This window comes from Metopolophium dirhodum, chromosome 2 (genome assembly GCF_019925205.1).
Source record: "Metopolophium dirhodum isolate CAU chromosome 2, ASM1992520v1, whole genome shotgun sequence".
In the NCBI taxonomy this organism is placed as follows: domain Eukaryota; kingdom Metazoa; phylum Arthropoda; class Insecta; order Hemiptera; family Aphididae; genus Metopolophium; species Metopolophium dirhodum.
In genome coordinates this window covers 19,589,614-19,608,038 of record NC_083561.1, presented here as the reverse complement: position 1 = coordinate 19,608,038, position 18,425 = coordinate 19,589,614, and the positions used below count along the sequence as shown (strand labels likewise).

General features: G+C 29.4%; 1 protein-coding gene across 5 annotated transcripts in view; it reads left to right on the top strand.

Annotated features, from left to right (window-relative positions):
• LOC132939379 (uncharacterized) overlaps nt 1-18,425 on the top strand; it is a 34,387-nt gene that overhangs the window by 8,064 nt on the left and 7,898 nt on the right. Inside the window, exons 3-9 of one of the 5 annotated variants that reach the window (XR_009663972.1) lie at nt 377-412; nt 1,214-1,225; nt 6,337-6,366; nt 7,837-9,470; nt 10,065-10,139; nt 10,592-10,633; nt 10,714-10,791. Coding sequence is in view for 4 of the 5 variants with exons in the window: in XM_061006515.1 (XP_060862498.1) it covers nt 13,001-13,726 (726 nt within the window). In the remaining variant the exon portion in view is untranslated. Of the gene's footprint in view, nt 1-376; nt 413-1,213; nt 1,226-6,336; nt 6,367-7,836; nt 9,471-9,653; nt 10,140-10,591; nt 10,634-10,713; nt 10,792-10,888; nt 11,142-12,885; nt 14,130-18,425 lie in introns of those variants that run through there. The other 4 variants (XM_061006513.1, XM_061006512.1, XM_061006515.1 and 1 more) reach the window with 4 other exon arrangements.

Here is an 18,425-nt window from a genome sequence, read left to right as displayed (position 1 = left end):
TATAGATATTATAGTATACTATAGTATGTTATAGTTGATAATATTATAGATTTTGTAGATATTAATATTTATTAATATTTTTATTTTATAGCCACTTAATTATTACCTTGCAATTTAGTTAGTAATAATTCAACTTCATATTTCTGAAACTGTTTTGTTGGTCTAATTTTCAAGTTTTATTCTCTACTTTTTCCAAGGCTAGGAATTTTGTTTTTTAATTAACTAAACTTAATAATTGAAGTTCATTTGCCGTTAATTTGACGTTACTTGTTAACTTAATTTAAGTTTAAAAAATGCCTAATATTCGGTTTTTAACTTAATAAAAAAATACGATTGTTAACTTTACTTAACTGTGTTAAAATTTTCATTTTTACAGAAATGGTACAATCATTTATATCATTTGTACGAATCGGTATGTATAGTTAGTGCGTATTAAAATTGATTATGAACAATGTGATATTATAGTGTTATGCTCAATTCCAAAAAGAGTGTGACTGATCATTAAATAAAAAAAATGGTGTTTGAACACTGTTACATTTTTTGGAGTCAAGTTGATATTGTCCACATTATTATAATATACACTTAAAAGTTTTTCTTCTCATATCCAACATTAGAAATATTAATAAAAAATTCCTCATAAAATGTTCTTCCTTGCACAAAAAAAAACGTTATTGTAAAGTAACATTCATTTTTTATGAGCGTTTGAATTAAAAATTTGATGATATCGAATTTTCATCTACCGATTTTTTGTTGTAATCTAAAAACGAAAACACTAGACATTCGACATTTTCACTAAATGTTAGTATTACCATTTTCCATACATGGTAAAATTATTAAGTTATTTTGACTTTTTTTATTTACTTATAGCCATAATACATTTTTTAAATTTTATAAATTATTTTTCAGTTAGAAATTCATAAATGTTTTCTTTTAATAATTAAGATTAAAAAATGTAATAGAAGATTTCACTTAACTTTTTACCGATAAGTAACAAATAAAAAAAATTTACTGAAACTGAACATACATTTTTATGGGCTTTAAATTATTCAGTGGTAAATTATCAAATTTCCATTAATCGATTTTTTAGAATTCATACATTTTCATTAGCAGTAGATAAAACCAAAGAGTTCCATCACATTCAACACCACTATAAATGCCATATTATATCAAATTGTATTATTAAAATTGTTGGTATATTATGTTTTTTTTGCAGCCTATGTATTGAGTAAGTTTATTTTGTATTTTATATATGTGTATTGTTAGTTTTTTACTTTCCCAAAAATTGTTGTGCTTCCCAAATCGTATATCCAGTTTCGAAATGATGTCTGTTTAAAAACTGTTTTTGAATAGTTGAATGTGTTGATACATCACTGCTAGCATGTGCCAAGATCAGCGAAGTTAGAAAAAACAGTGCTTGCAATAGGTTTAGGTTATTATTTATTTTCATTTTTGAACATTGTTTGTATCATTAAAACCCCAAAATGTCATGTAATAAAAATTCAAACATGTGCTTAAAATCAAGAGAGACTGAAAAGTATCACAGTATAGTGTTTTTGATTATTGTGTTTTATATTAATTTTAAACATTTAATTCGTTGTTTTTAATTCACATGGTATTTCTTTAAAGATGGCACGTATTCTGTATGTCTCGTTTACCTTTGGATAATTTATTTTCTAGCGTGGTTAAAAATACAACCACATTATACTGTATATATAGTATATTTTAGTATATTTCATGATTTAATGCCATTATATTATAAGTTATAACCATATTATATTATTTTGAATGATTATCTTCTGATATAGTATATAAATATGACATGATTTATTGATTCTCTGTTATTCCATGGTATTGTAAACCAGGGACTGGAACCTTTTGAATTTATCGGTATCGGTTCCGGTTCTGGTTCTCCAAAAATAAAATCAGTAAAGCACGATTGAGCACATACCTTTTTAGCAACACGATTGAGCATAGAATATTTTATGCAATGTTGCGTGGCTGATATTTTGTAATTTATTATTTTCACGTATTATTACACCAATTATTATGATACCAGACGCAAGCCATGAGCTGAGCCCAGCTTTATCAATGTTGTCGATTTATAAATTAGTTCTGGACCAATAAAGTTCCGACGTTTTAAAAATTTAAAATTGGGGGAAAATATAAGATAATAAATTAAGATACAATTCCAAAGTTATTATAGAAATAATATCAGTGTTCGATGGTATTATAGTATTCTTGATTTATAGTTAAAACCCATGCAGTATTTTTTTTTATTCGTACCTATCATATTTTATTTTTATTATTTTCATAGCTATTATTATTATTATTGTCAAATAATTTATGAAATGTGACTATATTATTGACTATGAAATCATGTTATTTTTTGATATGTTATAATCATTATAATTATTTAAATAAATATTTTTGTATAATATAGTTTAAAATGGAAAATGGCAACGTTGCTGATTTTTTTATGCTCAATCGTGTAGGTTTTTCTTTTGTATTTCAATTTCCTTTAATACGCCGAAAAATTTGCTCAATCGTGTCTCAGCCAATAAAACAACGATTCCGGTTAGTTCTGGTTTTTTGATAAAAAAACAATAAAGGTATCGGTTTTAAATAATTTCGGTACTGGTTCCAGATAATTTAGGTACCAAAAAGTATAATAATTTAAAATACCTATCCCGAATGCGGGTTTAATTAATATTATGAGAAATATAAGATAACTCATATGATCAAACATAGTTTATACACAAAATAGAAATACCATTAAATTATAATAAATAAAATTATTTTTTTTTGAACCTAAAAGAACCGATTTAATATAAAAATTGCGGTTCGGTTACGGCACTTTATTTATTAAAATAAAGGTCTCGGTTCTTAATATTTTGAAGGTTCCTGTTCGATAACCGGTCCTTTTAGGTTCGGTTCCAGTCCCTGTTGTGAAATTTAAAATTCAAAACTTAATACTGTAACGTCCCACAAGCACAGTCAAATAGTCGAAGGTGTTTTAAAATATACCACTAAGATAATTGTATAAGTTGTATTTATTATTACACAAATATAATAATTATGTAAAAATATTCTAAGTCCAAATGATTAATTAAATTAAACTATAAGTAATGAGCAAGTTGTGATTAGGTATTTAGTTTTAGTGACTGTTCTGATGGTGGCTTGTTGCTCGTCTGATGAACGCTTGTCCATCAGCTTTCCTCGTGGGGTCCCTGTCCCTTCTATACTTTATTTGTCACACGTTTTTGCACACGCTGGATGTCTAACATATATTTATTGTTATTGTGGCTTTGTGGTGTTATTTTATATAACCACACAAGATTTACACGGACATATATAATATTATATATTGAAGCACGCCGCTCATTGTCAGGTCCATTTCCTCGGCCCCCCTTCTTGAGAAATTCAGAAATCCGAACATGCCAATCGTTTGTGCTCTGTTTGTGCCGTTTGTGCCCGGTGGTCCCACGTTTGTGCCCCCCTTTCAACCAGAGTTATACCGAGGGGGGCTAACGAAACGGGAGCCCACCACTTGACAAAATCAGAAATCCGACCACGCCAATTTGTAAATTCAAATAGAAAATAAAAATAAAAAGAATAAAAAAAATCTATATTGAATAATACAAATCCAATTAAAATAAAACAAATTTAAGCAGAAATAAATATATTTTAATAAAAAAAAGTCTATAGTTGAAAAAAATCGATATTTAATAAAAAATAGAGTTTTGATAAAAATCAATGCTGGTGGTTATGTTGGAGCATGTATTATAATTTATAAACAATGATAATGGTAGTCCAGATAAAATATACGTGATGCATAATGTCTCAACTGAGTATAATAAAAACTACTAAATATGCATGCAAGCCCTGAAAAAAGTACGAAATATATTTAAAAATATGTGGGTATCTACTTTTTTACTCAAAATTTAATAAAAAAAACATCATTTAAAAATATTTTACAACATATTTATCTTGATCTTTTTTGACAACTACAGTTTCAACATTTTCTAGATCCTTAATTTTTAATTAATTTCTACAATTTCAAACCTCCAAGTATCAAATGTGAAATGACAAATATCAGCTTTTGACAAAAAATGAATAAATTATAGTATCAATTATAAAATGTATAATAGTTATCTTTGTTACCAGATACTAATTGATCCATTAATAACTTCACAGATATAAGAAAACAAAATATACCCAAAATAAAAGAACAATCGATAGTTAAAATATATATTATTTACAATACTACCAATACTAACTGTTAAATATAACATAACTGTTAACTTACTTACCTACTGATAAGTTATAATTGATAAATAATAATATTAGGTATGCTGGTATGCATGTTTATGAAATAGTTAAAGGTAAATGATAAATGATTAAATGAATATATTGGATCATGGATTTGGTTTAAACTGTATAGTTTATACTACTATAATGTAATCATTTATATCATTTATCATTTATTTTTGTATAATAGTGTATATCATTGTCCATTCCGCTTACACGACTTTTATCTTCATAATTAAATATAAAGATGGATCATTTATAATTTATATAAAAAATTAGACCTAATCAATAATCAACCTCATTTTTCAGAGGCTTAGACACTCACCATGGGACCACCACCACCCACCCATTAAAAGAAACGTGGCGACTGCCATCCTTGACTTATGGTTTAGACGCCTTTTGGCTTATGTAGATATTATAGTAGCCGCACATATACCTAATTTTGCTTTAATCATATGCACGGCTTTGCAATTAATATTATGTATCAAAAAAGTGTATAAAAACATTTTTAAGTCCTGCATTAAATTTTAAAAATACCTTTAATGTTAGCCTTTTAACAATATTAAAATCAAATATAAGTACAAATATAAAATATTATTATAAGGTATATAATAACATCTCGTAGTTTACAGTCTTATTTGGCCTGTTTCTTACAACTGTCTTCTGCATATCATCAAACATCTGCCATTGATCCTGTGCTTCTCGAAAAGAAATGGAATAAAATGTGGCCCGTTTTCTCACTGCTTATACCTAATAATCAAGTTAGGTATGATATTATGATTAGATTTAATAAAAACCTATAGTATAGTTTGTGCTCAAAATTTAGGTAATGAGTGTTGGATATTTTTTCTAATTAAATAAGAAACAAGATTATACCAACAAATTATCAAGACATGGTATTAATTTTCTAGTTAACTATTTTTAAAATCTCACACAAACACCTTCGTAGTTTGTTTAGAATATTCTTTTTGAATAAATCAATTTATATATAAATAATAATAATAATCTTTAATAACCGCTGGCCTCCTAATAGTAATATAGAAGGAAATAATAATAAAAGTATAAACACGTCGCGAACAATCGAGTGCAAGTCACGAAATGGTTTGTTTTTGCAATTGGCAGTTGTCACCATAGAGTAATAATATCGTCCGTGCGTCGTCGTAGTACATTGTCGCTGCCGCCGCCGCCGCGATGAGAGTTGTGGGAATGGATAAGCGGCGGTCGGGGGATATTTACGATATTTTCGTTCCTCCACCGCTTATCCATCCTCACTGTTCCGTACGCAAAATCGGTCTTAAAAGTACTTGAACGTTTTTGCTTATAACATACAAACTATCTAACTAATCTGCTAGCGAATTCCTCTATCCCCACCTACACAATATTTCTGATCGATTGATATCTCATACTACTTTATATGTTCAGCCGTTTGCCCTGTAGAGCTTGGCAAAGAATTGACATAAATTAGGACGATTTTTCAATGTTAAAACTCGGTGTCCTGTTATTATACGTTAGTGGCTACTCCGCTATTTTTTTTTACTAAGCTTCACGCCACTACCGTCGCGCTGGATGATTTACGTACACACTATGACATTACTTAGATAGGTAATTAAATAGGTATATAGTCACAGCTCACTACAATATATGGAAAAAGAAAATGGTCCTTCAGTGTTTTTTTTAATTTGACAGTTATAACTACTGTTTATATCACTCCACATTAGTTTTGAAGTTATAGCTGGTATTAATCTTGAAATCTGATGGGATTTTCATTTAATTTTTAGTTTTTAAAATTCATAAAACAAATATTCACTAGACTTATTACCACATCAACAAACGAAGAAACGAATGACGTGTGACATTCACAGCTTCACATTGTTGCTACCTATATAATTATTTTTACTAAACAATTTTTTCCTGATGAACAATTTGTCAAGTCTATTGAAAATTTAACATTATAACCAACAGAATAACTTATCATATAGTTATACCAAAATGAATAGAAAACTCTCACAATATAGTTTCTTTCTATAGGGCAGAGATTTGGAAATGGAAATAATCCAGGTATGTAATATAACTAGTATGCATAAAAGTTGGTTCTAAACATATAAAATAATATAATAAGACAATATAGAAACTAAATAGGTAGTTTTAAACAGAGAGTGAATGATCGTAAAATATACAATTATGTTTTAAATAATTTTAATATTGTTACATTTCTTGTAATCCTGGTTATATTGTATAGAGTATAGACGATAATAAAATACAAACAATTATTTGGGAAAGTAGTTTTGGCCCTTTTTAGTATAAGGACTGACTAAGGCAGTGTTCCGAGAAATGATTACTACAGTAGGTTGACGCGGACCCGATGATTGAAACAAGGTTAATCGTGGTTCGGTCGAAGTGTCTGGTTAGGATTGAGGTGATAAAAAACCCAACACAAAGACTTTATGAATGTCACTTTAAATATGTATTATAATATTACGACCAAATATGAATACATTTGCTGTTCGGGCGATGGGTTTAACGTCGGACGATATGCTATCGAATCTCGAATCACCGACCGGCCATTTCCGCGGAAAAACGGCGTTGTACGTCTGTTACGCGACACGATCCCCGTCCTGCCTTGCCGTTACGGGCTCGGTGGAAGAGTCGACTCGGTCGCGCTGCTTGCGTCCCGTGGTGGTGGTTGGAGATAAGATAGACAGGCCGCTATAGTGCATGCCGTACATTGTACTTGCTACTAATGTGGGCCACGTCAAGGTTGAAATATTTTTGACAACAAATTTCATTTGAAAATTTAATTGTGTGTTTGAAATATAATAATTTACTCTAAAATTTCATAAGTATACACTCGTAAAAAATTAATTTGATTTTCTGGTAAATTTTTTGTTTTGTGTAATGTGGGAAAACTTAAAGAAGATCTTGTATACAAATATAAAATCTAAGATATACATAAAACATTATTGATGTGAAAACATCTTGTGTGGCGTTCAGACGTTTCCGCTTGGGCAGTGAAATTTTTCGACCGTATTTCAAGCGTTACGTTAATTATTTAAAAACTAAAAAAACTTGAAATTTTCTTTTGCCTATAAATAGATCAAAAAAGTCACAATATTTCGAAAATGTGCGTAGAAATTGATAATATTATAAGCATCCAGGGAAATTTTCATGTATCTTACGGTTATTTTATAAAGTTTCTTTATTAGGTTATTTCATGGGATGGTTGTCACTGTGTTATGCACCTAAACATTTTATATTTTTTTATTTGTTTATTAAACGTATATTGATAACATTGTTCTGTCTCTATATTGGTATAATATATTATCAAAGTTGGGAAGTTTTAAAAAATATATTTTTTTTATAATAGAAAAAAATTACAATTAATTCGCTTTGTATTGAATACAATTTTTCCCGGTTTGTGGGCTAAAAAATGCTCTATTTTCGTATATAAATTTAATTATGTACGTGTTTTTGGAAGGGAAATCTTATTACACACTTAACAAATCTAACACGTACTAATTTATTTTGCAGGCCTACAGCGTCCGGTTGATTCCTACTGTAATTCAGATAAGAACACTACGTTTTTAAAAAATGTGAAGTAACGTTTATATGTTTTACTTAAATATATTTTGATAAATATAAATTAAATTATATAATACAAAATTATATTAAGTCCATATGGACTTTATTCTAATTATAAATACATTCCAACTACTGTATTAATTCGTACTAAAATAAAAGCAATAATTTTGGCAATAAATAATTAAACCTACAGGTACTGTATATTATACTGTGTTGTATCGTTTTTTCGTATGATTTAATTCAAATTTAACTTATTCTTTATCTATTAGAGAGTACAATTACTTGATCAAAGACGAGATACACTAAACAATCGACGCTTTAGGGTACAGTGTACAGAAAAACGGTTACCTAGGTACCATTTAATGCCAAAGGAAAAACTTCTACTTAGAATATGTTATACAAGAACTGCATAGATTATTAACATTATTATTGGGTTGTTTGTATTATGTATAAACTTCAAGTCTAAAATTGTATCCAATCATAATAATAACTATTTTACTTACCAGATCATAGGCTCAGATGGTTTCTCAATGAGTAATCTTATATTACATTTTCAAATCTTAGATTTAAAAAGAAAAATTTTTTATGAATTCTCAACTCAAAATAGTTTTCTAATTTTCGTGATTTTTCCGTATTTTGTCAAAATTTGAACTTTAAATGCTTATAAATAAAAACTATGACTAAGGATTTTTAATTTTTTCCATCTGCCTTTGAAACACTAAATAAAAAAAAAAGGAAATTGACAATGTCCATAAACAGCTCAAAATAAGTCAAAATATTTGGAAATTGTTATGGTGTATAGGAAATGCAATTATAAACATTCAGTCAAAATGTCATGTACCCTTTAGAGTTACACCAAAAACCTTATTTTCTCAAAAACAGATTTTGCGTAAAAATTCCCGTTTTTCCTTAATTTTTCTTTTGTTTTTCACGTCGCTTTTGAAAACTACTGGGAAATTTATACTTTTGACCCCCCAAAGTACCAACTAGATTCACTTTCCTATCAGAAAAGTTAATGTTGAAGAAAATCCAAGCACTTTTACTGTCCTAAAAGGTGATGACAAACACAAAAATAAAAAAAAATTCAATACATTCATCGTTCCACTCAGAATCTAAAACCGAGATAAGTGCCTTAAATTACATATTATTTATTTTTTAAATTAAAACCATATTACCAATTTAAATTTAAATTTAAAAACTTAGATGCCTTGTTTAGAATTGTTATTGCTCTGTCGTGTAGTGTCGAGTCTCGATTGTACCTCGTCATAGAGAAGGTCACTGATTTTTTTCTGAAATGTCGATAAAAAAATGTTATGCCACCCAAAAAATCTAGAAAATGTAATACAAAGAACTATTATTGAAATTTAAAAACGTGTTTGAACTTAGAAGTTCATATTTTAATATATGCGTCAAAGTAACCTATATGACTCAATGGCGAGGCCAACGCGATACCCACTATACAGCAGAGCGGTTATACTTACTTTTTTTTTAAATTAATGAAACTTTAGAGGTGATGCTGTGGACAGTGATCTTGAAGAATCTTCACTGCAAATTAGATTCAACAATGTTGATCAAAATTCGAGGTAATAACATTATTCTTAAATAGCACCTATGTACATCGGTGTGTTTAATTTATAACATTTAATTAAATTTATAATTGTATAACATTATAGAAACAGTTATATCTAACTATAATAAAATATATATTATAAATTATTCATAATTTTGCAACAATATATTTTTTTTGTTAATATTAGTTTTTTTGGAAGAAATCCTAAAAATACCTATTAAATTATGTATTATGTATTAGGTATATTACGTTATTTAGAATATTTATATACATTATTCTAAAAAACTGTTTATCGTAGGGACTTTAAACTTTTTACCGTCTTGTTTTGCAATAACGTCAATAACATAACTTCTCTTCTTAGTTTAACTTTTTAAAAATAGTTGAAATACAAACACTTCAAACGTAATAAAACCCTCAAACATTTTAAAATAAATTGAATATACCTATATTCATAAAGTTTCAATTTGTTAGTTTTTGACAGCTTTGACTTAGTGAGTTATTCAAAATCGTATTGGTCGTAATCAACCATAAAAGAAATATGATATTTTGTATAATATATATAACTATAATATGGGAATCTATTTTTATTAAATTTATATTTGAATAGTAATGTCGAAGAGCCAACGGGAAGTAATTTAGTTGACACACCATTGACACCAGAGCAGTCATTTTCTCAATTAGAGTAAGTGTATCCTATATATTATGTAAACTGGACTAAATATATATGTATAGAGTGCTCAAAATTTTAAAGTAAGATTTTCACTATCCAACGATAAAAAAAATCAAAATATCCAAAATTAATTCAAATTACTTGAAATTTTAACACATCATCATAAAGAGTATATTTGAATTTGTATATAGTACGTATAGTACCTATAATATACATTTAGAACAATTCTGTGCAAATTAGGTGCTAACTTTAAAACTTTGAAAGTTATTGTTTCATAAAAGTTATAAGTATATAACAGAAGCACCCTAATTATAATTAATATTATTCAAGTATAGTACACATAAGCATAGTATAGGAATTTAAAGGAATTTAATTCCTAATTATAAAATTTCAAGTACCATTTTTTTGAAATTATCAGAAAAAAAGTAAAATAAAATAAAATTTTACTAATTTGAGTTTTTTAGGAATACACCTTGCCTTGATGAAACGTTCTGGCCTTTATCAGAGTAAGTTTACAATATTTTAATCAAATAATGATACATATTATAAAACAATAACTTACATATTTAAACCTAATTAATTTTAGTGACACACGCACTCCATTTCACACACATACGTTATGTACGGAAACCAATGATAATAATGCCAATCTTGATTTGAAAGGGTAATAACTAATATTTTAATAATAATATAATATTAAAATTATAATGTGTAGGTATAATAAGTTAGTTTTTATTGTGGTATTTGAATTTTAATTGTAGTCCTCTAGTTGGTCGGCGTATTGTAGATATTGCATTTCTCATCAATCAAATACAAATAAGGCCAAATAAGGACCATCTGGATGCTCATTTATTGACATGTAATTTCAATCAGAAGTGATGCATGGCTTTTATTCGATATTTGTTTTTAAATGTAAAGTATGTTGTATTGAATCTAAATTATACTCGGAAAATATTCAACAAAATCAGTACATGTTAGTTAATAAAGCTGTAGTAAATGCATTTCAGTCCACAGGTAAATATGTGTTGTAAAGTTTAATAAAGAATACAATTTTATTATGTCTTGTAGTTATAATAATGACAATATGTACCTAAAATATGAAACTATAGGGATTGGGCACACTCAACTCACGGAGTTTGCCGCATTCATTGATGTACCGTCATTATCGTGTAGTGGGTATGTACAAATACAATCAAACGCAGTCAAAGCTGTAAGCGAAGTAGCATGGGACGAAATCAAAAAGTGTACAGACTGGGTACGGACAATAATAGTCGGTGTCGCCCGGTCACCAAAATACTTCTATGCGCTGTTACACCACTACTCACCGACCGACCTGTGTGGCATGGGTTAGGTTAGGTTATATATTGTGTATTAGCACTCAACAGGAATTGGATAGGTTCGCCGAGCAAAACCTGTGAGTGCTAGAGTGTGGTGGGTGTGTAGGTGTGTATATGTGTGTAGAATAATTAGACTTATGATACAAAAATTATAACGCGGTTTTAGGTAGGTATATAGTTGCTGTATAATAATTAATTCGCAATCGCAATAGTATAAATAATAAATATAGGCAAGTATTGGTTTATAATAACGGTATCAACATAATACAATATTATATAATTATAATATATATAAAGATCCTACACAATAATAATATAATAATAAGAGTAGTATATAATAGAGAGTTCTGATGGCGTATCCCCTGATCCGCTTATCCTTGCTGATCCTTGCTGAACCGCTGATCCGCTGATCCTTGCTGATCCACTCGCCCTCGCCCTCGCCATTCACCATCGTCATCACCGCCGCCCGATCGCGCACGTACGCGACGTATATTTACCCCACCCCACCTCATACACCTCCTCAACCCCTGATCCTTGCTGGCCCTCCCCACCCCACCTGCTGGCCAACCCCGCCTCATCACGTGGCCGAAATACCATATTATTGTACACATCATATTATTATTGTGTATATTTTTGTAAACTTTTTTTCATTAAATGAATATTGAAAAAAAGATTGGTGGTATTCGAACCCACGACCCTCGAGTTAAAGCGCTGACGCCTTAACCCACTAGGCCACAGACCTGATCTACTTTTAATCGGATTCTTAACGTATATAGATGAATGAAATACACAATGACCGCCTACATGACCAAGACATGTTATCATATATCTGTTATCACTACCAACATATATATTTTTTTTCTATCAATAAATATTGAAAAAAGGCTTTGGAGAGATTCGAACTCTCGATCTCCGTCTTACATTCTGGCGCTTTAACCCACTAAGCCACAAAGCCGTAATACCAATAGAATGATTCTTAATGTATATAGCTCTATGAATATTATTCTATACTTCTCTTGCGCACGAGGAAGGTACTCGCACGCACATGTCGCAACAATGTTATCATATATCTGTTATCACTAACGTATCATAATATACCATATTATTGTGTATATTATTGTGTACACCATATTATTGTACTCGTCTCAGGTCAAATCATATGTATTATAATTATGTAATACATTTGTGGGGAAACAGCATTCCTTAGCATGTTGCTACAGGTCTGTTATCCATTGTCATTAGATTTGTAAAGAAAAACCCATAATATATGAACCCTTTGTCCATATATCCATCTTAAAGTATGAGTCATGTGAACAGATGTCTTCATCCTTTGTTATTGGGGGATTCACCCCCACCTAATACTTTTTCTCCCACCGAATATTGTCTCAATTCGATAGACATTTGACTCTCCAAGAGTCGATATTCAATCAGTCTGTCTTCAGTCTTTCACACTTACGATTCTACTCCGCGATACTTAGTTTATTCAAGTCTTTTAAATTTTCAAGTGATTATTATTTTAAAACGATTTTTAAAAACATGGCTGGTTCAATTGAAGACAACGCAGCATTATATAAGAAGAAGACCTACACTTATGTGCCACCATCGTCACCGGCTGAACTCATTGAAGCCACAAGCTTCACACTTGACTTTGCGAGTCGCAAATTTATACAAGTCGGTATTCTACCAGATGAAAAATACCAGATCGTTGTAAATATATTAACTTCACCGAGATACGTTCATATTACTCCAGTCTTTTTAAAAAAAATATTTTCTTATATGGGGCATATCCTGTCTTTTATACTGGATACGCCGCAGAAATATAAACGCATTATATTTTTCGAAGACGAGATAGTGAAACTATCAAGTATGGTCTATACCGGGGAAAATGTGCTTGTGATTGAGTCTAAAACCCGAGACGGTTGTAGAGTTCTACTGAACCGAGCAGATCTTATTCAACTACAATATCTGGAGCGGAGCATTACAGAAAGTATTATACGAAAAGAAGTTTACAGCACGCCATTAATTCAAAGCCAGAGCGAGGAGTTCGTAATATACCTACACGAGAAATGTTTACAGATGGAGTCACCACCGATAAATTTGAATGAGATGACAACATTCATTAAAAACGTGGAAGACGATAGAGTCATCAAATCTTTTCCAAACCTGGCACACCAAATACGTGCGGCTAAACCACTAGCAGAATCTGTGCTAAATAAGGTAATTCATAAATATAATAATATTACATGTAGAAAAAATATTTAATACAATTCTATTTTAGTTACAGAATGTTGAGATGGATTCACCAACCTCGCCAAGCTATTCACCGGTCGGCGATATATTCAACGAGCAAGACGAATCACTTATACAGTTAAAGGTAATTTATATAATCATATTTTTAAAAATAAAAACAATATTAATTTTATATTTTTTTCCCAGCCACTAGATTATATTGACGGCCCAACCGAGATTTCTAATCAACATTCGGTCGACGTAAACGATGGACCAGATTTCTACAATCTATTTTATTCACCGCCGGCTTACATCGAACATGCAGTGCCAACACAAAAACGATCTCCTTCAACATTCGCTGAACACCCAAAACCAGTACGCAATGTTAAACCGCGTCTATTTTAATATGTGTAAAATAATTTATGTGAAATAAAAACAAGCGTGATATATAAAAAAAGTATTTTCATTTATTAATATTAAGGTTTACAATAAATATTAAGATTTACAATAAAATATTAAGGTTTACAAAAAGTATTTACAATAAATATTTACAAGGTTCTTACTTCGCCATTAAATGGATTATAAGTAATAATTTGGTCATGTAATATTAAACAATATGCGGAAGTGGAAGCTGGAAACGCCTCATCAGCTTCTAGTTCAATTCTGAGGTCAACAGTTGACATTTTCACGTTGTCGTTCTGTCGGCTCATGTCAACAACTATGATTGGAGAGTGATTTTTGAATTCTGATCGGTTCATTAGAGGTGTTACATCGTCGTGACCGTAGTAAGATTTTTGGAACTCAGCATACGGGCGGTATAATGTCGCCATCTTATTCTTGTTAAAGTCACTTTGAAAATCTTCATATGGAAATACTTCGGAGTTTAAATAGACTTTCAAGTTTTTAATTTTACAATGATCGAAGTATGACATTGCTTTACTTGTGCTATTTTTCCTATCAGTTTGAAATCCGATTATAACATATCGAGGTTTTTCCAACTTGTTGGATGTCTTTACTTTCCACGAATGTGAAGTGTTTTGAGGTAAAAATGGGTATTCACACAGTTCCCACGACCTGAACGTACATGTCAGGGGTTTTTGACTGTTGACTACTTTCAACAGTCGAATTTTTTCTCTATCGCTAACTCTCACTATAGGCATCCGCCACAATATTTTTGTTATGTTTATTTTAGCGTCTTTTAGTTTAGGAGCGTCTACGACAGCTTCATTATTTTTATACTGTTTGATGGCATTCATATCAATCGAAGCTCTATTTAATATGAGTTGCTGGCTACAGTTAGGTTAGGTAAACAAGTTGTAACAATTATAAATATAATAATATAACATATTTATATGTTTCATAACACTTATGTATATAATACGAACTCTACCTTATATACGATTAACTGCTGATCGATACATTAATATTAAAACACACACACACATAATTGCAAGGGCTATGACCAACACACACCATGGATTAGTAAAGCAGTTCACTATACACCTCATATCTCAATACACACTACGACTATGTATGACTACGATACAGTCACATATTATAATAGAACATAGCTTAGAAATATTATATTTGCGAGTATTATTATTATTTGTCAGTGCTTAGTAGACAATAAACCATAATTATAACTGAAATGGAATCCTAGTAATTTAAATATATTATTTAAGATTCTTATATCTACATATCTGCCCCTAACCTATGGTATTTATATCTATAGGATCCTACGATTCTCCCTGAATATATTATATTTAACTGCTCGTCTCCCCGATCATGATACAAAGTTTTTTTATTTATTTATTGGTAATAATGCTACATAAGGTTACACCACAGCCATCTCAATCAACATTCGCCAAACACCCCGCACCAGCACCTACGCAATGTGAGACGTAGATTATTCTAATATTTATAGGAAATTAAATAATTTATATGAAACAAAAAGACACGATATATAAAAAGTATTTTCAATTATTAAAATAATATTAAGGTTTACAATAAATATTTACAAGGTTCTTACTTATCCATTAAATGGATTATAAAATTGTATCATTATCTGAGTAACATATATTTCTCGGTATTTCAACATCTTCTAGGTAATAATATATAAAAACTTATATGATGCCTCAACCATATTATATATCCAACGGTATATTAATTTTCATATCTCCTTTATACTTTCGAACCAACGAATACATTAAGTATCAAACAACGTCTTGATCAATTGTTATGTAATACATCTGAGAAAAACAACATTCATCAAGACTAGTCATGCATTGACATGTTTGTATGCTAATAAAACCTTAACTATTGTTTATCAACAATTGATATATTTTAAGAACGAATGAGAAAAACATACATGTAAAAGCCATATCACTTGTGTAATATTTATTTTTTACATTATGTATCACACCTACCATATTATTATTACACATATACCCCTCTTGATCACTTATCCTTAATCATTACCTATCACTTATTCTTGATCCCTTGATCCTCTGATCTCGTGTTCTATATTTTTCATACCTGTGCATGAGAAAACACATACACGAACGCGCATACAACAACTTACATATTATCAATAACCTGACCGACATATATATATATATTAATTCATGCATGTACACGGGAAAAACACACACCATTACCAGTCACAGTCACCACCAACGAAACCCTCCCGACTCGAGCAAAACATATTTTTTCACGCTTACATATGAGAAAACTCATGTGTGCTTACACATCAACAACTTACATATCACTCAAGTGACCGATGCGTATATTTTATCAGCACATACGTACAACAGTCATATCACTTGTATAATATTTTTATTTTACCGTGTGCATACACACAGGCATATAACACCACCGCCATATATTATTGTATAAGTTATAATATCGGAAAATTAAGAACTATTAACAATATCTCTCATTTCAGCAGATACTTTATGCGGTTTATTACCTAAATTTAGAAATATACAATAATTAACGTCACATCTGTAGTACCTATCATACCAACATCTTTAACATATATTAATTATTATATATTTACATTAGATAGGTACATGAAATATATCACAACGTCGCCGTGCATACTGATGCAACGATATCCAACAATTAAATGCAATATAGTACCTGATCATATTATATTATAATTTACTCATTTTTTCGTTAAATACGTAGGTAGAATTTATGTAGAAACCTAAAAATATACTCAACAATGTGAATATACATTAAAATGTACTGATTTTGATAAAAAAAAAAAAAAACATAGCTGTCTGTGTGTAAATACAGAAATCTTGCTAAAATAAGTAAAAATATCAAAATTGCAATAAAGCATATTATGGAAACATCACAATATTTTAGTAAAAAATGGACAAAAATATCATAATTTCATTAAATATATGAAATATTATAAAAAATATCATACCCATGTCTAATTACCATCAAAGGCATATATACAGTTTAGTTATTAAATGTATCTAAATGCATGACCATCACTATAACGAGTCATTATTACAAGTCTCAACATCCGAAACATATCGTTGCACTATAATATAATAGTTAATACATACATACATACACACACATACACACGTACATACATTTGCATACATATTTACTTAAACAGCATTCATGCATACATATAGACTCGATTGATTATTTCAAATAATAATTTATATAAAATACTTTCGATATATACCTATTTTATTTAATACCTGAATTCTTAAACATTAATTAATTATTATATATTTACAGTAGATACATGAAATATATCACTACGTCGCTGTGCATACTAATACTACAATTAAATGCAATATAATAGTATAATACCTACAAAATCACATTTAAATTCCATGGTATTCGATAATAAGAAAGATAATATTATATAGTTATTTTCATCACATATTAGCAAAAACAAAATAAAATGTACCTACGTCAAGCTGTGATAATCTTTCACTTATGATATCATATAGTAAACCATATATATTTCAATTATTTTTAACGCATATCTTACACAGATGGCCCAGCATTTATTTTATACAAATTAATAGGAGTTTATTATTATTTATTCAGTTATAATATATATACTACATGGATGCTTATCACTGATACTTTTCATGTATTAGGTATTCTATATGATTACTTTGTAAAATAATCATGAAATCGCTTGTATATTACCTTCACAAGCTTGGAAATATATATATATATTTTTTTTTCTAGTGAAAATTGATAAAAATACCTTAATTTCTCCCAAATTATTATATTAGGTATATGAATGTCGATAAAATCTTATACAAATATAATTTCTATGTCAAGGACATGTCTAAAATATCGAAAATCTTAATAATTACATATAACTATAGTCTGCAAATCATTCCATCAATCATATCGCATTAGATATATTTCAAGTTTTATGACTCATACATTATATTATGTTAAAACATGTAAACATTTCATAAATTCAATAAAAATGTGTTCAATTATCATATTCTCACTGTAAAAATAGGTATATATAACTAATACATTACCTGTAAAAACCGGTATTTTCATAGATACTTTTGCTAAAAGTTATTATTTTTATTTAAACATCATAAAAACTGTATTCATAGAACCTCACTCGTCAGCTATATAATATAATATACCTATACTCTTATTACAATCTACACTGATTTTCATCACTATACCTGTCTTGAAGTACACAAATCTATAACACGTCGGTCAA